Below are 21,068 nucleotides of genomic sequence, written 5' to 3'. Positions count from 1 at the left end.
TATTTATCACTTGTCTTGTGAAACCCGAAACCCATTCTAAATTTTAAGTTTGCTTATGTATCAAAAAAAAATTTAACTTACTGAACCTAAGCTAAGCTAAGCTTAGTTTCAATTACATATCAGCAGAGAAATCATTTTTTAACATAACATGTCTAGTGTTGCGCACTTTAGATAAAGGGAGTTTTCAGATTAGACTAGGCAATGCGATCCACAATCTTCAAGATATCACACTGATTTGCAGATCACGTTTTGTTTTAGTATTGTGCAACAAAAACCTCTGCTTAATACATAAATACAGTAAAACTAAAATGTGAGTCGTCTTTGCGAGTACTGACTCGCTCGTATGAAAACCGCTTGTCTTTTGTTGACAGCAGATAAAAAGATCATAAAAATATATATATATTTTACAAGTAAAATGTACCTACAAATAAACAAATAAATTTGTATTCTAATTGATACAAGGCTTTAATTGACAGCTCTATCATATTAAGCTTTGTATTGTAAATATAAAGAGAAATAAAGACAATCAATTAATTCGTTTTCAAATTAAATCAAATGCGTTAATTTTTTTTAGGTTTATATCTATAAAAGTTCTTCAATTATCACTATTCCGCTAATAAGTATTTTTTTGGCGAGTCTGTCCACTGATTTTTATTTGTTGTGTTGCTATGTTTAGTCAATATTTAAATATTTTTTTCCGATGGAGCTTTCTAAATTTATGGAAGCCTGATAATAATAGGAATTTACATTTCTGAGAAACACGAACATTATTGACAACGCCTTATCAGTGCTCGCTTTCGAATGATAACGCATGTGAGGTCTCGGGGAATATTGATTAACCTCTGAGGTTAATTGCTTGAGTTCTCGGATGAGCAATCACTCAAAGTTATGTGGACCTGGTTGTACTGCTAATGTTATTATTATTATTCAAAATCTTTAAAAAATATATATATATATATATATATATATATATATATATATATATATATATTTATTAATGGACATGTTCTTCCTGTCTATCAAACAAATAATGTTATAGTACACTTCTAAACTAAAACTATAACAAACTATAACTACTGAACTTAAATGTAATTTCTGCTAATAGGAGTTTAAAGCTTCCACTAATACTGCTATGCAAGACTCAAGTGAACGTTTCCCAAATAGGGTATTAAAAACTGTTTGAGTTCCTGCTTCCATTGGCTGACGAATGAGCTCCACTGGGCAGGGGTTGCATCAGTTGACAGCCGGAGCTTCGTCCTTCGTCCTGCGTCCCTTGCCTTCCCCTTGCGCAGTGCCCCTTGCAATTTGAGTAGACGTTTTCTAATAAACATTAAGTTGACATGAAATACACGCCAAACAAATGTAGCAAATGCATTTCAGCCATGAGGGGGGTTGCCGGGTTGCAGGGGCGTGGCTGTGGCCAGATGCTGGCTAATGCCGCCCCTTTCAGACCGGCTTTCATCGCCGACACCGCAGGATATGTTTACAAATTGAAAAATATAGCATGCGACCGAAAGGACGTGCAGCGAGAAGTGGACAGTGGAACGAAGTCCTATAAAAGCAACTCTAATTAATTTATTAAATCCAATTGGTATTTCTTTAAAGTTCTTGAAGTTGTCAATTTAAACTACATTATATTATAAAACACATTCAAATAATACTTACTTGTATTTAAATATCTTTCATGTTTATATTTAAGCACATTAAGTAATTATTTAATTTATGCTTAAAATTATTATATAATATTTAAATAATAAATATTAAAATACAATATTAAAGAAAATTCTTGAAGTTTTCAATGTGAAGTTTTCCATGTGAAAAACCATAAGAAAATGCGACGTTCTAAATGGTTTTCACAACATGATCTATGGATCTCGAGGCACTATGGCCATCTAGGCAAGTTTTGCTGCAGAAATGAGTTGTTACATGGGTCAGTTGGCTGTGGGCAGGCAGACTTCCTGCAAGTGGACCGTCGACGTGCAGCGCGGTTTTCCACGAACACGGCTCTTACATACTAATGCTGGAAACATATAATGGTTTCTATGAAGAATATGGCAAACTGTGCACCGGCATGTATATATATATGCGGTTAAAAATGAATATTTCCTGCATTAAAGCCGCCGGAGGAGGGTAAATCTGACACGAAACATTTGCGTGACAAGCAAAATGTCGGCACATCCGGGGGCATCGGAAAGTGTGGGGTCGAAACTCACGTAGTCCAGTGCATTTCAAAGAGAACCAGGAAAATAATTATAGCCCAAATCACAGTAAGCACAAGAGAAAAGCGCAGCAGCAAAAAAAAAAAAAAAGACGAGCACAAATTAGGAGTGTACACAGTGGTAAAGTAAAAGAAGCCGGCAATGTCAGGAGCATGGAGTTAAGCCGCAGGATATGTTGACAATTTTCTGTACCCATGACATTGAAAGATAACTTTTCTGGTCGTAGGGGTAAAGTTAGACAAGCTTGATTGATTACAAAGGCATAGCACTGAGCAACATGGATATCTTTTCCTTTTAAATTACGTTTAAATAATAATAAATAAATTTCAATTTTGATTTTGATATTTACTTCAGTAGCTTAGATAATTAAATAAAAATTAATCCGAACTGGAAGACAGTGACATATACAATTTATTTCAGGAATCAGAAAATTATTACCCATGGGTAGCAAAGTGCATATAATTAATCCTGGCAAGGATGTGGAAATTAACTGGCGGCCAACCAAAAGACAAAGCTGGCCCAAAAGAACAGACACTGCAGTCAGCAGTTCCAATTTGGCAATGTCGGATTGACAACAATTAAATTTGCCTCCTGTCTGCCGGCGCAATGAGACGGCCAATCAACTGCCGCTTTGCACCTCCGCAGATGTCGACGTCGTGAAATTGTTGACAGAATTCAAATCAGTGCCGCAGGGCAAACTGCACCGCCTCTCGTCAGAGGAATGCCGCCGCTGATGGAAATGATGGAAATGATGATGTCGTTTCGGCAATGTCTGTGTCATAAATGTCACTTTCAATTTCGTTGACTGGCTGGCAGGACTGTGGACTCCGTGGGTTCGATTAAAGCGTGTTTTGAATGGCAAATTAGCTAAACGTTCTCCATCAGCCTTTGAAGCAATGGCAAATTTAATTATGTCAGCGAAGCGCTCTGCATCAAGTCATGTGGCAAAAACGACATGTGTGAGAAATTCAAAAATATTTTCTTCATCTGCTGCTGAAAGGCAAGCAGTTTTTTCGAATTTTAAAACAATTTCAACATAACATTTTTAAAAATTTTGTGTACTTTAATGCAAACTTATACGGACTAAGAATTGGAATAGTAAACACAACTACCTGAATATAAAATCCAACATTTTAGAATTCGTATTTTAATTAAATATAAAATCGTAATGTTTATTACAATCTTACTAAATTAAATTCCTTAAATTTAACATTAAAATACTTAAATTAATATAGAAAATATTGAAATTTAAATATGTTAAATCTGCTGTTTCTTTTGATTAAATAATGTATTTGAGATACTATTCTATTCCAAAATAGACAAATTAAATAATGAAAAAAATTTTAAATTTGCATGTTTAAAATTAAGGCCAAAATGGTAAATATTTTAATTGAGTTTCACGAACTTGGACTTGCTACTTTATTTTGTAAACGTTTTAATCTCCTTTAAAAAAGACTTCTGGCAAATGGGAAATTTTACAAATTTTAAAAATAAGTGCTAATTGTGTAAGTGTTAATAAAAATTGAAATGGACTTAGGCCCATCGAATCATTGTATCACGCCATAAATTGTGTGAATTAAGTGGACGCACAGGACGCAAGTCAAGTGTCAAAGAATTCGTTTTTCCAATCGCGACGGCTCTTCTCGTCCTCGCCAGCATCCGGCACCGTGAATGTCTGGGCCGGCAATGAGTGCTTCCTGCTTCCGGCAAACCGACTGTCTCCAGACAACTGTACAAGCAACTATAACTGTCGGCAAGTTGGCTTTATTACTTCCACACTGTTGAATATGCATATAAAAAGCGAATCGGCAGTGGAGGGCTGCTTTGACGACTAGCGGCACACGCCCACTTTGGTTGGTTGGTTGGTAGGTTGTTCCTTTGTGCTCCTGCCAAAGGCCAAGGCAGCCCATTTGGAAGAGGAGGAGGACCCGGACAGGGACCCCGTTCCGAGGCGGGTGCATTATCACTTGCCAGCCAAGCAAAATATTGTGGGTGCATTAAATATTTTCCCTCTTGCCGCAAGACAAAAGAAACGCTTCACGAACTCTGGGCGGAGGATGGATGAGCTCCGAGCTGCACAAACTATGCGGGCAGGCCTTTGTCTGCGTTTTATATTAAACTATTTATGCCGTGCTCTCCGTATCCTTGGCTCCTGGCCACCGGATCTCGAGGAGTCCCGGCTCGGTGGCGCTCGAAAGCCGAGACTCAAAAATTTACCTACTGCCGCTGCTTTGGGGGCTGTGCGCCACATTTTCACAATTTTTATCGAGCTACATTTTGCGGGGGAATTTATGAAAAATTTGAAACAATTATGTGGCTTTGGCCGCATCGTTCCGGCTGCAGGATGGGTCGGTTGGTCAGTTGGCGCCACCAGAATTTGTTCAGGGAATTCCTCCTTGTCGAAGCAAGGCATACCAAGTATGCATTGATTGGTTTTCTTTAAAAAAAGAAGGAAAAGCTGTCCGAAATACAACCAAGTGAGCAGAATGTGTTATTTTCTAAAACATTATCATTAAATCATTGAGGAATCTAATACTGTTCAACACCTAAAATATTAATTAATTAACGAATACTTATTTTAAAAATTGCTGTAATAACTTTGCTATAAGCTCCGGGAAAAGAAATTGTAAAAGACAAATATTTGCAATTGGCCATGTTGTTAAGACATTTTAAAAATAAGAATTCGTAAACTTGTTATAAGGTTTCTAAAAACCTTCTTATCCAATACCTATTGTATGAAAAAAATTCACAAAATATGTCAAAATATACAACTATTCTTCTAGTTTTGATTTATAAATAGCAGACTTTGAAAAGTTCTACAACTATGCTAATGATTTGAGGCATTATCTCTAGATCCTGTTTTGCCCCGTTGCGGTCAGCTAAAAATGATGGCTAAGTCGGACAAAAATCAACGAACGAAACATTCCGCATGACCGCCTCTTGCGATATAACTGATTCGACTTCCGGTCAGCAACTGTGATGCATTCTGGTGGCCGGAAATGGTGGAAAATGCTGCGGCATAGACAAATTTTCGGTGGCAATTTGCAATGGGCTTGCAATGGCAGTGGTGGTGGGGGGAAAAACTTAATTAGCCTGCCGAAACCCAAAATCCAATTGGATTGGTGATTGTTGCTGGAACCATAGCAAACATTTTCGTGGCAATTGTCTCCAGGGAAAATCGATGGCAGCATCCTTATTTGGGAGTTTGATGAATGGGGCAGTCGGCCAACTTGTGTGTGTGTGCGTGTGTGTTCGTGTTCGCATGTCAAACAATATTGCAGCAGGCAGAGATTAGTTGCTTATTTTGACAGGAGCTGTCAGTGTTGCGTTTAGCACCGGTTCCGGGAAAGCCAGGATCTTGGACCGGGTAAACATACGAAAATATCTGCAGCTCCATTTCCTTTTACGATGGCATATGTGTGTATAGTGGATGTGTGTGCCTTAGCCAGCTGACGATGATGATTCTCATATCTCTGGTGCAGCTAGTGCATGCACTTCTGCTCGAGTGCCCTGCCACATCCGTATCCGCATCCACATCCACATCCACATCCGCATCCGCATCCTTGTCCGCACCCTTGTCCGCATCCACATCGAGCATAGTTTTTCTTTGGCTTCTCTCATTTTTCATGCGCGCCAGCTAAGCTTTTAATTAAATGCAAGAAAATTCAATTTTAATTAAAATTTCTCAAAAGTCTCTGGCCTGGCATTGCATACGGATAGCGCAGCGATTGGATGGGGATGCGGATGCGGATGAGGATGCGGATGAGGACAAGGATGCGGATGGGAGTGCGGATGAGGATGAGGATGAGGACTAGGTATGGGCTTTCGGGTCTTGTCCTGTTTTCGATTCTGGGCTCTTCGGCTCGAGTGTTTGCCAAACGTGTAAAATTGAAAATTAGGAAATCGAATTGTAATGCCACCAGGGGAAGACAAGGACGCTGGGGGTGGGGTTGTGTGCGGGAGGGGCATCCAGATCCAAGTCATCAGGCACACAAAAGCAAAATTGTAAAGTAATTGGAAATGAAAATTCATTTAGGATCCGCATCGGGATGAGCAAATGCGCCGGCAAAGGGCTGAGGGTCTTACACTTTGAAGAGGGCATACGGCATAATCCGATTGAGCTTTGTCATTTCGGGGAGCCCCTCAAATGGACACAGTTCTCAAACAGCAGATATTTAATTTCATGGTATCCTTTGTATTAAGGGCAAATTATCACTTTTCCTGCATTGCAACTAGTTCAATTTATTCGATTTTATAGTTGATGGCTAAAAAAAGCAGTCTCTTAAAAAGAATTGCAATTATACTTTATAAAAACCACTGGTGGAACAGTATTTATAAAGCTGTTTTAAAACAGGTATTAAAGTTATTGAAGTAATTTAAAGGAATAACAAGCAAAAAAATATTATTTTTACCATAAAACTAAAAGTTAATAATTTATTTATTTTAATGGTTTTATTTTTCATGAATCTTAGTTTCAGAAACTTGTATTAGCAGTTGTAAATTCATATATTTGGTAATTATACATATATCTTTAGGAGGAATATCCGTTTTATTCAACAAATCGATTCAGCACAGCTTTGGAAAATATATATGTATATACCCCCTTACCAAACACAAGCCCAATAACTAATCCACACGTGACTGTCAATATTTTGATATTCGCAGAGGGACTGGTGGCAAAGTTTTGAGTAAAAGTTTGTTAGCCTCCGAAAGCCAGCGAGGCTTTTGTGAGCGTTTTGCACATAATTTAAGCGCTCACATCCCGTCAGTCATAAATTACACATATTACATGCACGTATAAATCGCAAACCAGATCCGAATACGTATCCGTATGCGTATGGGTATGGGTATGCGTTCGAGGGTCCTGCTGGGCCCAAAAGTGCGCCTGCAAACTGGGAGCAAAGTGCTTAACATACTTTTTGGCGCAGGACCCACAAACACGCACTCACACAGAGGCAAACAGATACATGGGCAAATCGGGGAACGCACGTAGCGCAAAAAGTTGCAAAACTTCTGCCAGCGCGCAAGTGAAAGCTGGAAAGTAAGTCAAGACGCTGCCAAGTCGAGCTGCAAATGTGACTTTTACTTAGGACACCTCTTTTTCCATCCGGAAAATCTAGGATTCCAGCACCAGTTAAAATGGCCCATTATAACACACACAATTTCGAGGCCTCGGGTCAAGTTAAATGCATTTAATGGATTTCTGTAAACTTAAGATGCCTGGCCATAAGAAAAATATATCCTTAAGTACCACTGTATTCTTAAAATAAAAACTGTTAAAGTAGACAAATCTTTGTTTGTCAGATTGTCTTAGAATAAGCATTGTTACAAAATTAAAAATTTTCACTTTATTTTCGGCGTACCGTGTATAAGTCTTAGAATCTAGTCATTTAGTTCAGCATGCTGATATGGTTATCTGGTGTTCATAAAGTCTACAATCCAAATATTGCACTGCTTCGCATTTTATTCGTTTTGATTGCATTTCAAGTTGCGGGCTCCGTCAAAGTTTCGCTTTATAATGAACCCCGTTTACCGGAAACTATCACTCCCTATCACTATGACATCAAGTTGATAACCCACCTGGATGACCTGTCTAACCTGAGGTACAATGGTTCCGTAAATATTTCCCTCCTTGCTCAGAAAAGCACCAATCAAGTGGTGCTCCATGTGGCCAATGTTTCCATCGAGGGCAGAAATATAAAGCTGTATAGTGAGACGTCGGACTATCAGCTGATGAATGTCAGATTTAATAAGCTTCGTGATTATATGGTTCTAACTTTCAACAAGCCCTTAAAGATGGGCAAGTCCTATGTGCTCAGTATTGAATTCGGTAGATCAATGTCGAGAAAAAAGGAGGACGGTTACTTAGTACTTCACTATATGAATGCAAGGACATCGGAGAAAATGTAAGATATCGACTTGTGTGTTATTCTGATCATAGTTTATTTGATATACTTTGCAGTTGGTACTCCGTGTCTCGTTTTCATCGGAACTTCATAAGGAACACCATGCCCAGTTTTGATGAGCCAGCCTTGAGGGCCACCTTTAATGTGACAATGGGCCATCACAGGCGATTCCAGAGCTACAGCAATATGAATGTTAGAGCTGTGCTGCCAAAGTTAGTAATGCAGTCCCTCATTAGTTCTTAATTATTTTATATTTTTAATAGCCACGAACTTCAGGACTATGTGTGGTCGGTGCATGAAGTGACCCCCCTCATGCCCACCCACTCGCTGGCCTTCTCCGTGAACAATTTCACCTGCCGGTTTACCCAGGCGATCAGTGCGAATCCCGTTCGCATTCGCACCTGTTCCAAGTCGTCGGATGTGCGTGAGACCTCCTTTGCCGCCGAAAAGGCTCCCCAGCTGTTGCAGTTCCTGGATGGGCTGTTGCAGGTGCGCCTGCCGCTGGAGAAGATCGACCAGCTGGTGGTGGACGATTTCCCCAGCTCGGCCATAGATAATTTCGGCCTAATCGTCTACCGCAGCAGGGAAATTTTGCGACGAGAGGATGGCTTAATGAATAGGGCCAAATTGCAGTCACTCCAGCTGATGGCTCACGAAATGGCCCACATGTGGTTTGGCAATCTAATGGGCATTGACTGGTGGTCGGATCTCTGGCTGAGGGAGGGTCTAACCGGCTACTTTGAGGCCCTGGCCATGGATCATTTGCAGCCGGGAATGGGCCGTCGAATGCTGCTACGCTGCCGCGAAACGGCCTTCATGTACGAATCGCAAGTGGATGGCATGTCCTTGGCGCCGCTCTTTCCGCCCGGCAGTCCAGAATCGGAGGAGCACCTGTTCCAGAAGGCCACCTCTCTGATTGGCATGCTGAATGGCTTCCTGGGCAACGTCACATTCTACGACGGACTTCAGCGGCATCTGTGGCAAAACTCCTTTGCCACCAGCACTGCCGATCTCTTCTGGCGATCACTGCAGTTGGCCAGCGAAAGGCAGTCTGCCAAGCCCATCAACTGGGATGTAAGGGCCATCATGGACACGTGGATCACGCAAAAGGGCTATCCACTGGTCACGGTCATTAGGGAAGGCAGAAAGATGATCCTAATCCAAAGTCAAGCGATCAAGGAGAGCGGAACAAAGCTCTGGTGGATTCCAGTCACCTACTTTATCCAACACGAGACCTCCAACGAAGACCTCAAGCCGAGGGCCTGGCTCACTCCACTTAATGATCGCTTGCAACTGGACGAGGAGGTGCCCCAAGATCGTTGGATCCTTCTCAATCTGCGGGCCATCGGCTACTACAGGGTCAACTATGACGAGCACACCTGGAAGCTATTGGCCAAAAAGCTTTTCGATGACTTCCGCAGCATTCACGTCCTTAACAGAGCTCAGATCGTCAGCGATGTCCTTTTCCTGTGGAAGCACGAGCTCATCAGCTGGAACACAGCCTTGAATGTCCTTAAATATATCATCGACGAGGACGAGTACGAGCCCCTCATGGCGTTTGTTGTGGGCGTGACACATGGCCTTTGGGGCGTCTCGCCAGAGAGTTCCATTTACATTGCGGTAAGCCATATGCCAAATAAATTTCGAAATTTCTTAAAAGCTTGAAATAATTAGTTCTCTAAAAATGCTTTATATTTAACAAAGACTTTATTCATACACAATCTGTATATGTAAAGATTTTTGCTACTTTTCAACTAAGTATTAATATATTTTCCTTCTGTTTTAAATCAAACATAGACAAAAATAAAAAATACTTGTATTGTCCTTACTAAATCTTTTTTTTTTTAATCTGAAAATCTTAATTTTTTAAATTTTAATGCAAGAAATAACTATATGTAAAAATTTCAAGTCAGGCTGCAATTTATTTGTATTGGTTAACATAATAGATTGATTGGCCTGTTCTAGTAATTATCATTGTTTCTGAAACTAATCACACTTAATAAAAAAAGTGTTTTTGATATAAAATTTTGAATGAAATTTGAATTGCCTTTTTATTGAACTTAAATCCCGAATGTCTGCTATAATTGTTTGCTTTGCCTATAGAAATGGCTTGGAATTGCTGGCAAATGGTATGCGGAGTTCATCAGTTATACGTTCGACAAATTCGTGTTTCAGGATGTGAGTTGGAATAGCCTCGACTACCCGGACTAGCCGCCATTCCAGCACCACAAACTAATGGGCCAGACCAGATCCACACCCACTTCCCCATCCGGGCTCCTTCTTCTCCGGTGGATGGCGAAATGAAACCGCCATCAATGAACCGCAATTGTATTTGTTTGCAAATAACTGAGCGTTATCTGAGACTATTTATCTTTATCTGCAACAACAGCAGTAGCAGAAGCAGTAGCAGAAGCAGCTTCGAACCGCTCCGCACAATGCCAAAGGACTCGGGAAGGAGCAGCCACTGGGAACTGGGGCTCCACTTACAAGGCGCCAACTGAAATAATGATGCAGGCGAAATAACAATAAAGGCGGTGCCGCGAAGAGGACCGAGAACTCAGAGGACTGGGCACGAATAAAGGACAGTATCAATGCTCCTTTCCGCAGTGGTAAAGACAATGCCAGACCACCCCAAATACTGCAGCAATTTCCATGGCAATGGCGATGCCAATGCAATGGACTCCTCCTGCTTGCCAAATCACTTGAACGACTCGAGGGTTAAAGTCTTTAGATGGCTTTAAGGTCAATGTAAAATGCTAAGAGAGAAATGAATCGATAAAATATAAATTAATGTAACCTACCTGCGGAAAATATTAAGTAAAATTGTGTGATTATATAAATATTTAAAACAAAACCAAGGTCTAAGTAAAGTAAAAAGTATCAGCCAAATGCAGTAAATGGAAAAAAATAAATACAGTAACATTGTGTGAATATAAAAATGTTTAAAACATAAACAAAATCGTTAAAAATGCCAATATCCTTAGCCAGAGCATGGAAAATTGAGGGGGAAAAAGAAAAGCATATTTTACGCTTAATGAAATTTAGCCACAGCCATGGGAGCCAAAAACTCAGTCGGAAGCGGTTTGCGCCTAAAACCATGCAAATTAAATTTAATGGAAAATATATATCCATTTTACGTTTTGGTTATTTTTTCGGAGCCCCCTTTTTTTGGCTCTTTTGGATCGTTTATGGCCAGGGGCAAGACAAATATTTATAAATCCAATTTGCCGCTATGCATTAATAACGTTGTTTGCAGCAACAAGTTGAGGCAGGCTTAGCCGGCAGAACTTGATATTGTGCTCAGAACACAACTATCAACAACATGTTATTAAAGTAAACTGCGAATGTAATTATTTCTTCTATTGTAAAACATTTAATTTTTTTGATTGCCTTTGTGTCAGGTCTTTTCTATGATTATCCTTTTGAGTGGAGTTTTATATGATTTGTATGATAAATTTAAATGTCAGAATCGTGCCGGCGAACGTTTTTTTTTAAATCTCCTTTGTTTGTGGCCATGTTTAAATGCGGAAATTCATTAAGGTTGCTATTTATTTTCATACTTGTTAAATAAAAGGCACCAAAGCGTCCACTTTAAGCGCAATAAAAACAAACAGTCTTATATTGTGTTAAAAAATCAATTATTGTAAAAGTAAGTACAAAAAAATGTCATTATGTGTCAGAGCTGGCCATAATACAGTTGCTGAATGCAGTTGACAGTTTTATAATGACGTTCATTATGGAAGCGGGCAATTAATTTCTTTTAATTGCCCATGTGCAGCCTTGCAAAAGGTAACAGTTGCAAAAGGTCGCCAAGTTTAAGCATGCAATGAAAAAAGATCGTCGAGTTTAGGTATTAATACCACGTATTTTCGGACTTAAAATATATTTTTGCGTTCTCTTACACTTTTTTTAAGGTAAAGACAAAACTTCTGTAAAGTCTTTTATATTATTTAGGAGAAGTGTTTTTATGAAAGCTTATTATATTTATTTACAATCGGGGCAAAGTAGGGAACAAGTTATACCATTTAACATACTTTGTAGCTTAATTCATAACAGCCCTTATGAATACATGAACAGGACATATTTACCCCATTTCAAACTCCTGACAGCTGGTTAACCAGCGGGCAACATTCGTTTGACACATTCTCATCTATCTGCCGGCATTGGAGCACTTAAAGCACATGTCGATTGCCCCCATAAAAAGGACAACGGCAGCAGGATATAAAAACAACTTTCAGCAAATAAACAACCGACACACTGGGACTCGAATCCGAGCTGTGTTGAATTTTTTACATGAATTATGCAAAGGAGTGTGTTCCACTGTTGTGGGCGAGTCTGAGTTCCCAGACTCCCACAAAGGGAATTCTTAAATGGGATTTGGGAAATCACAAGCCGAGCAATGAGATGGGTAGGCGAAATTAAATGGGGATGGCGAATGGCCAAATCAATTTTTTTTTTCGCTTTGATGGCATATCCAATTGCATTTAAGCTTAGTAATATTATATTTGAGGATACTCGCATACGGGTATGCAGCTTATAAGCGCTTACACAGAAAGAAACCTTAAATGGCTTAAAAATTAAAATTCATATTGAAGGTAAGTTTAAGTGCCTTCATATATAAATAATCAATAATATATTTCCACCAGCAAACTCTGTATTATAGTCCTTAGTGCATATTTTACCCCATTTGCATTGCATGCGAGTGCAGCTATTAAAGCCTGGCCAATAAATTCTGGGTGCGTTAACTACGTGAAATCCCATGCCCATTTACTTCGGCCCCACGTCCATCTTTGGCCATGGATCCCCGGTCACCACCTGCAAAATTGCAACTTAACAATGCTTCAGAGGACCGAGGCTCCAGAACTCTCCCTAACTTGGCTTTCGTACCCCATGTGGCAGCGACGCATGCGGCGTATAAATCAATATTGGCAATTTAAAATTGGCTGGCGGTGTATGAAGCCAATATCCGGCAACGCTCAGCAGCTCGAGTGTTTGTGTTGGGTTCTGGAAGGGCGGGGAAAAAAAACTGTTCCGGGTGGCGGCATTGCGAAAAAGAAGTACCCCGTTTTGGTGGGTGGCTGTGCCCAGAGCAGGCCCTTTCAGCTTGACAGGGGTGTAGTTAAAAGGAATTTCATGGGATCACTTAATGATCTCCACATTTGATTAAAATATCTTTAAAAAGCCATACACAAACTATTCAAGTATGATGTAAAATTGTTAGATCCCCCTTGGAAAATGTTTCTGGTACGCCACTTAATCAAGGGACATCACTGTGTATCTTAGACAAACATTATGTGGCACCCGAAACGCTCGTTCGATTTGCGATTTGGCATGGGTGCATGTGTATCCGATTGTACCAGGAGTGGATGTTGTTGTGGAGTTGAGTATTCCGCGAAGTCCATTAAAATGCTAGTATGTACATTTGTGGTCATTTTTTGCGGCCACTGTCAAAGGGGTGAATAAAAAACGAATAAATTCGGGACAGGTGGAGAATTCCGCTAAAGGGTTGGACGGTAGAGAAAAAATCAAAAACGGTGGTTAAAATAATAAGAAATAAGACTCAAATCTCAGAAAAAAATAGTTTTTCATTAAACACAGATATCCTCTTTAATATATCATTAAAAGAAATCAGCAGAACCTGTAAAAAAAAACTAAGAATCAACGGATTAGATTAGAAGAATCATCATTGGAAATTAAATTTGAAAATTTCTTTATTGGTAAATATTGAGCTGAAAGTCAAATAACAAAGCCCACACCCGCGGACAAAACCCCCTAATTATGCGCCAATAAGTAAGCAAAATTAAAATATTATGCAAATTACATCAAATGCGTATAGATCGTTGAAATTTAAACGCTTTTTGTTTTGACTTTTAGCCCGGCAATAGCAGAGCGTAATAAAATTATGACATCATCATCGGCGTCGTTATCGGCAATGCGTCAAAAACAAATTACCCCGGCGATGAGGGCAAAGGTGGTGGGGAAATTTTGCGGCATCAAAATCCTTGTTTACCCACTAAAAATCATAGGAACACCGGGTGTGGGTCTTCAAAACAGTTTCGTGACAGCAACGAGCAAAGTGCGTGGAAAATAAAAATACTAAAACTGCGTTCGCATCTCTAGTTTTATAGTTGTTTGTCTGTTGTTATAATAAAAAAAATTTCTGGGAAGAAAACAGTCATACTTAATGGGGAAATCAGTCGAGCATAAAGTATGGTAAACAGAGATAAATACCAAATGGCCAATGGCACCCACTTTCTACCGAGAAAAATGAATAATAAAGTTTTTGATGCTAAGAATTGTTCTTTAACTATTGGCCAGATATTTATGTTTCAATGGCCGCCAAAAATCGATAAATACTTAAAAAACAAAAAAAAAAAACAAATGCAATCAATGATAATGAACAACCGTTCTGAAATAAATAATCTATAAATGAAATCCAAATATTCAAACGCTGATATAAATAAATCAACATAGTATTATACAGCAATAAGTGGTATAATTATTATTCAATTTCATTTAATGTTTTTTATTGCTCAGACTTTAGTTTATTTGTGGTGTGCAGTGGTAGAAATTAAATAGCTTGAACCCAGTTAATTGGTGCCGTTTTTGTCTGCCATAATGGATGTTCCCGTGGAATATTTTACTTTAAAATCAAAATATTGACATTCACTCCCAAGCACAAACTTTAAGCTTCAATTTTGCACTTTGTAAGGGCGCCAAGTCTTCCGGGTTCAATCCTGCAAGGCTTACCATAATGTTATTGGAGTATAAAACACTTTTCCTAATTAAAACCAATCCCCTCCCTCGCTGCACTTCTGTGTTTTTTTTTATTCCTTTTTTTTTTTGCCCGCCAAATGCTCAACTATCCTTTGGGCCGTGCCAAGAGCTTAACATTAATTGCCGTCTTTCATTTCCCTTCCGTCTTTTTGCACTCACCTGCCAAGCGGCGGAAAAAACGAGGGCCAAGCGAACGTAAAGTTAAGTAGGCAAACTGTAAAAGGTCTGATAAAAAAATTCGGCGAATTGAAATGCCGCGGAGAGAAGACGGCGGAATTGCAGAGCTAATAAAAAAGTTTTCGCTTCCTTTCGAATTAAGTGGACAATCTTCTGTTGCTGCCAAACGCCGGCTTAATTCCAAGCTTTGGGACCCAAGAAATTGCAGCATGCAAATTGGACAATTTTTTGGAAACATTGCATTCATAGTTCAGTTTATTGATTCATTGAGCTGTTAGCGACAATAGATCGGTTACCATTTGATCACAAAAATTAGGTATCGGGCATTTCCTCCAACAAAATTATAGTTATAATTATAAAAATCGAAGATTTAAAATATATGAGGGACACGAGTGCCATATCCCTATAACTATTTTAAAATTTAATAAAATATGCAAGTGTAAGGTCCAAATTAAACCTGCAGTTAAATAATATATGTGTGCTTCACTACATTACATTTTTACAGAAATGTAACTTATTAATAAAGCTGTTAGCTGAACTTGAACATCAATGTGACTAAGTTTGCTTCAACGGAATGTAAGTATGTTTCAAATTAGCTTTCTAATAAAGAGCCAAGATCTGAATCTGTTAATTAAGGCAAATATTTTACGAGAATATTTCTGCCACAACGCATACCGGAGGTAATTTTCCGAATTCGAGTTTTGCTTATCGATTTACAGCCCATTTTGCCAGGATTGCGAGACACAACAGCACATATATATGCAGGTCGCCTAAAGTTGTGCTATTAATTAATTAAATTTTGACTACGACCATGCAATCAGCATCCCATGCCACATGCCCCATGCCCCCCATTCCGAATATACTGCGCTTTTGTCTTTGGCTCTGTCTGGCATTGTCGCTGCACAAGTTCTGGTGCACAATTAATCCTTATTAATTATATGCTGCCTGTGGATTTATGGCAAGTTTTGTTCGTTGGCATTTGGCCAAGACATACACACGCAAACTTACACACACACACACACACACACAATCGAGTGCATTTCTGGGCCAAGTAGGTTGCAATGGTTGGCCTACCAACCCCCGTCATTGATATGCCCCCCGCATCCTCGACAAACCATTTGTCCCATCATAGTGGCCCCATCTCCGACCATCTCTCCACCTGCTGCTCTTGACAGCTGAGACCCCGACAACAAGCCAATAGCCAATGGCCGTTAGCCGATTGTCCGGCAGGGGCCGGCTCACGTCGTTACCTAATCGCAGACAAAGGAGTCCTTAATTGCTCTCACCCGTTCGAATGTGCCCCAACAAACAAGGAGCAGACCCGAACACACATAAGGACAAACATCAATATGGCTTAAATAACTAGCTGCGATAAACAGATAAATGATAAATCAAAAGGGAGATCTGGTAAATAAATGTTCTTTGAGGTTGTAAATAAGTAATATCAGGTTTTTTTTTATTTATTTATTTTTAATTGAACACCTTTACTAAATTCCTTAATTTTTAAATTAAATTTCCACGGACTCAATATTTAAGTTCCACCTTTTTAACATATTTGATAGAACACTTTTTTCTGTTTAAATATATGCAAATAGGGGTAAGAACTTTCAACAACGCCAGCAAGTAACGTTTTATTACATCCTCAATTCCTTGGCGGCTGAATTCCATAAATAAACTCACGGAATGTTTCTATTCGGGCAACTTTTTGTCGCCGCAGGGACTGTCATTAACTTAATGCTCGCTGAGTCCATAAAAGTCACAGATTGTTGCATATCAGCATCTTTGCCTATTATCAGTTGGTATCCTCATAGGAATGCTCTGTGCTAGCAACAAAAATACTTCAATTGAAGTCTGTATATTCTTGAATATTTACTTGGCAGAAACAGAGGTCATTATAGTTCAAAATGAATTCTGAAAATAATCTGCGTAACAACATTTTGTTTTGTATTGATTCTCTTGAAATATAGGTTGCAATATGTAGACAATTAGAGGTGATAAGAATTTTGATTGAACCATGATTCGTGATCTTGTTTCTCAGGAAATGAAATATTAATATATTTCTCTTTCAAAATAAATAATAATAACAAATAATAAATAATAATAAATAAATGCATGCTTTTATACTATTGATAAGGTTTTAGCACTGTGCAAATTAGTAGTCTACAATATGATTACGTCAAAAATATAACTTAAATCACCAAATCACAATTTATATATAGTTCTCTTCTGAAAAACATTTTTTAAGTTGCGGTTTCAAGAAATTTCTTTCATTCACAGTTTTTAAAACGGACTTTCTAGGGAATCACAAAAAGATCGAAATCAATGCTAACAAATAATGTGGTTAGTTTTCGCACATTTCACGTTTTATCCACTTTCCCACGGACTGCGGCCTCACTGATGTTTGACAGCAATCAGAGCTATAAAATAGATTGTCAATATCTGCAGCGGGAGATTGGGTGATTTCTTTTTTATGTGGCCGAGTGCATTTTTTCAGTATTTGTATTTCATTTAAAATCAATTTAGCAATCAGTCAGGCGCATTCTGTTAAACAGTAATTAACATAAATCAATTTGAATACAGCTTGGTTATGTAAAAATGTTTATCCAATGACCTGATGAGTTCACAGACGACATTAATTAGCCCAAATAAGAGAGGTTGGCAAACACAATGTGAGGGGAATATAAAAACGAAATTTATTCATTCAGTTAATTTAAGTTAAGCAAGGGTGAATTCTGGCAAATAATAAAACTAAAAAAGGGTTTCTTTTGTTTTTGTATACTCTTTGTAGTCCTTGGCTATGCTATTTTACAACAATGTAAATGCTTTTTCATCTGCGGCAAATTAATTTCACATTAATTCCAATAAACCTCTAAGCAAAAACGTAAAAATTAATTAAACCACAGCAAACTATACAAATTTCTGTTTCGTCTTTTTAATGAAAACTCCAAATAACTTATTTATGGCCTTGCAAAAAATTCAACACTGATTTTTATGGTATTTTTTGCGCTTCTCTAAATGTGACAATTGCCTCACAAAAACTAAAGCTGCGTAAAAAAATAAATAATTAATTTGTAGAGTGGCATCGTGGTATGGCCAAACAAAAAAACGCAAACAAATATTGTGGGTTTTAAGTTAAGGCCGATAAAATCGATTACGTGTGAAAATGTTGAGGTGGAATACGTGTTAATTATAAATGGTCATATCGGGAGCGTAAGTCATTTAGCTAATCATTTATTTACTTGTTTCGCTATCGTTGAAAAAAATGGCTCTAGTGAAAAAAAATTGGAGAAATAATCAACAAGGGTCATTTATTTTGGTTCGAGACACAACTGCAGATAGTCAATGTCCTGTATTCCACAGTCCCTGCCAGTCCTTCGATACGGATATTCCATTATTCTTGTGCCAGGCAACCAGCTCTCGAGGACCATTTACTTGCGAGGCACACGACCGGAGCCATTAAGTGCAATTGTATTGCGTTTTCGAGACAAAACACTCATCGCCTGTGTCCTCTGCAATGGCACATATATATAGAGAGAAAACATTGCAACTAAAAACCAAAGTGTGAAGATATTGAAAGCCTTGGCAGGCAGGCATTCTCCCACTATAAAATACCCATTGTAAATAACCTACGCATCGGCATGGACCCTCTTTTCTCCTCTCAGCGACTGTTGCTCCTTGCAGATTCTGTTGTTTTTCTAGCCGCTTTCACTTTACACCCAGGCGAATAATTTCTCCCATATACCTATGCATATATGTACTAGATATAGAGGCCAGGAGCAGTGGCGAACGGCAGAAAAAAAATACTTCAAGTGTTCGCAATAAATTCTTTTAAAGCTTTTAAGCCGCAGCAAAAAGGTCTGGTGAAAGGGTGAGCAGTGGGTTAAGAGACCAAAGGCAGGGCTCTGGAATTACTTAAAATGCGCTTTTAGGGCTAAGCTTGAGCACAGCCCCGCTTGCATCCATATCCATCATGGAGCGCTTAGGCACTTAAGCACTTCGGTTAGACCCTCGGGGTTTGGGTTTCAGGGCCATCTTGGAGTGCTGCCTTTTTATGGGCGGATGTCACAGATTTAAGTTCATTATGGCACCGTAAATTATAAAGGGAACAGGGCTTTAACATAGGTAATGCAATTTGTATTCAATTAGAAATGCCATATTATTCAAATTATAACTTAAACAAATGTTTAGTTGCAGAAGCTTTAAAGCTTTTAAATAAAAGTAAATCAAAAATATTGCATTGAAAATGTTTTATGGTTCCAGACATATTCATTTCTTCGAATCAAGTAAACTCATTTCGTTTCATCTTGATTAAATGGACTTAAGCCTTCCACATAAATAGACCCTGAACTGTGATAAGACATTCTAAAAGACCAAGACTTCTGATTTTATTTCTCAAGAAATACAATATGCACTTATTCCTTTTTTCCCTTATGTGCAACTGATAAGGCTGATCGGTTCATTATCAGAATGGTATAAAAGCAGAACAATTCGCAGGCAAAGTCACAGTGTCTTTCAGTCTCTCTCACACCAAAGAACTAAAGATGTCGCCCAAATTCGCACTTGCAATTCTGCTCTTCAGCTGCCTTCTCCTGGGAATCGCAAATGCCCAGCAATACCGGTACCCACAACAAGTCTATAACAGGCCATACGTAAGTATAATATTAATTTCAGATTAATTTACTAAACTTTATACTAAATTGAGCTTTTTTATTCTCTACTAGGGTGTTCGGAATTTGGGTGGCTCAGGCCCATTACCGCCAAACTTCCCCCCTCCGGAAAACGCTCCTCAAACGGCTGGCCCTCCTCCAGAAGCAATGGATTGCTTGCCCAATCAACTGGCCGCCAAAACTCCTGACAACAAGACACCAAGACCCAGGCCCCAGGGCTAGAAACAAATCCGATCTAAAATAACTATGTAACCTTTCAAGCATCAACTCATTATAATTGATTTGGAATGTATTAATTGTAAATCAGCAATTCATTGTTGGTTGTAATAAAAATATATACAAATTTTGAAAATACAGAGTTAAAGATCCATAAAATTCGTATTGTATTTTAGGTAAGACTGTTCAAGTATTTTTTAATTGCCTCAACTTTTTGTAAAATAATAATACAAGAAATATTAGGAAAGTTTTATCAACCAAAAACATTAAACTTTAATTTGGGAAGTCAGAAATTACGCAGTAATTAAAATCAAACATAAATTTTGACTTTGACCAAAAGTTCCACAATCCTGTTTAATCTTTTCACACTTGCCCTCGGACAAGCACAACACACAAACACAAATGTCAAATATGATGAAACCCAATACCCCAGAACAGCGATAGATGGCATTCCTTGACATCAAATTGAACAATGTAAGTCTCAATGCAATTGCCGCCTTTGTGCTTAATTGTAAATATTTTGCCATACACCTGATCCATATATAGTATATTTGTCCACACCGAAGAAAATATGTAGCAATATGATTTATGTAAAGAATATTTCAGAATATTTAACGGCTTAAATTTATGTTCCAGCATGTTATGAAATTTTGTTCTAAATTTAAGTTTTAATATAGATTACACAAAGTAAATAAATACAATATTACTTAATGTTTTCTTAATAATATTGCATGGGACAAATGGAAGAAAAGCTACCTAAAATAAATGTTGTCCCTTCGGGAGTTTTTCTAAGTGAAAATATGTATGCGAACAAGATTGTGTGAAACTTGGAGGACTTTGTTCGCCATTGATTTTGGCCCTAGGTGTTAAGATTACACAAATTGCAATTTATTTGTTTGGCCAACCAAAGCCAATGCAGGGAATCGCTTATATATCTGGCCACATCCCGCCGCCTCCGACTCAATCTCCGTCCCTCTCCTGCACTGATTAATATGTCTTGTGTTTTGTGTGCTTGTGTGATTGTGTATTTGCCTTTGTGTTTATGTTTGCATTTAACTGGCAAACTGGATTGGAATCGCTGCGAAGGACCGACCGCCCGCCCACTT

The 21,068-nt window shown here is 38.5% G+C and overlaps 2 protein-coding genes across 3 annotated transcripts; both read left to right on the top strand.

Annotated features, from left to right (window-relative positions):
- Nucleotides 1-7,516: 7,516 nt before the first annotated feature.
- Nucleotides 7,517-11,023, top strand: LOC128263257 (aminopeptidase N). Of its 2 annotated transcripts, XR_008268425.1 has the most exons (5): nucleotides 7,517-8,125; nucleotides 8,182-8,337; nucleotides 8,389-9,745; nucleotides 10,229-10,453; nucleotides 10,515-11,023. XR_008268425.1 is itself a non-coding variant. In XM_052998166.1 (4 exons), exons 1-4 carry the CDS (start codon nucleotides 7,620-7,622, stop codon nucleotides 10,334-10,336), a joined length of 2,127 nt encoding a protein of 708 aa, XP_052854126.1. In that variant the 5' UTR covers nucleotides 7,517-7,619; the 3' UTR covers nucleotides 10,337-11,023. The 2 variants fall into 2 exon arrangements, 1 of the variants encoding a protein (XP_052854126.1); XM_052998166.1 differs by having other exon boundaries at nucleotides 10,229-11,023.
- An 8,546-nt stretch (nucleotides 11,024-19,569) lies between these two features.
- LOC128263262 (uncharacterized) lies at nucleotides 19,570-20,102 on the top strand. Its single transcript, XM_052998174.1, has 2 exons — nucleotides 19,570-19,728; nucleotides 19,801-20,102. The coding sequence occupies exons 1-2, from the start codon at nucleotides 19,621-19,623 to the stop codon at nucleotides 19,966-19,968; spliced, it is 276 nt and encodes a 91-aa protein (XP_052854134.1). The 5' UTR covers nucleotides 19,570-19,620; the 3' UTR covers nucleotides 19,969-20,102.
- The last annotated feature ends 966 nt before the right edge of the window (nucleotides 20,103-21,068 follow it).

The sequence above is a fragment of the Drosophila gunungcola genome, unplaced genomic scaffold (assembly GCF_025200985.1).
Source record: "Drosophila gunungcola strain Sukarami unplaced genomic scaffold, Dgunungcola_SK_2 000001F, whole genome shotgun sequence".
Lineage (NCBI taxonomy): Eukaryota > Metazoa > Arthropoda > Insecta > Diptera > Drosophilidae > Drosophila > Drosophila gunungcola.
The sequence above is the reverse complement of the archived record's forward strand: the minus strand, read 5'-3'. Positions and strand labels throughout refer to the sequence as shown.

What these genes read in the sequence shown, in the direction of transcription:
- LOC128263257 (XM_052998166.1), top strand. Translation starts at nt 7,620, where the DNA reads ATGCTGATATGGTTATCTGGTGTTCATAAAGTCTACAATCCAAATATT. An exon ending in GCAAGGACATCGGAGAAAAT is followed by an intron (nt 8,126 to 8,181) that starts GTAAGATATCGA and finishes TATACTTTGCAG; the next exon opens with TTGGTACTCCGTGTCTCGTT. An exon ending in AGAGTTCCATTTACATTGCG is followed by an intron (nt 9,746 to 10,228) that starts GTAAGCCATATG and finishes CTTTGCCTATAG; the next exon opens with AAATGGCTTGGAATTGCTGG.
- LOC128263262 (XM_052998174.1), top strand. Translation starts at nt 19,621, where the DNA reads ATGTCGCCCAAATTCGCACTTGCAATTCTGCTCTTCAGCTGCCTTCTC. An exon ending in AAGTCTATAACAGGCCATAC is followed by an intron (nt 19,729 to 19,800) that starts GTAAGTATAATA and finishes ATTCTCTACTAG; the next exon opens with GGTGTTCGGAATTTGGGTGG.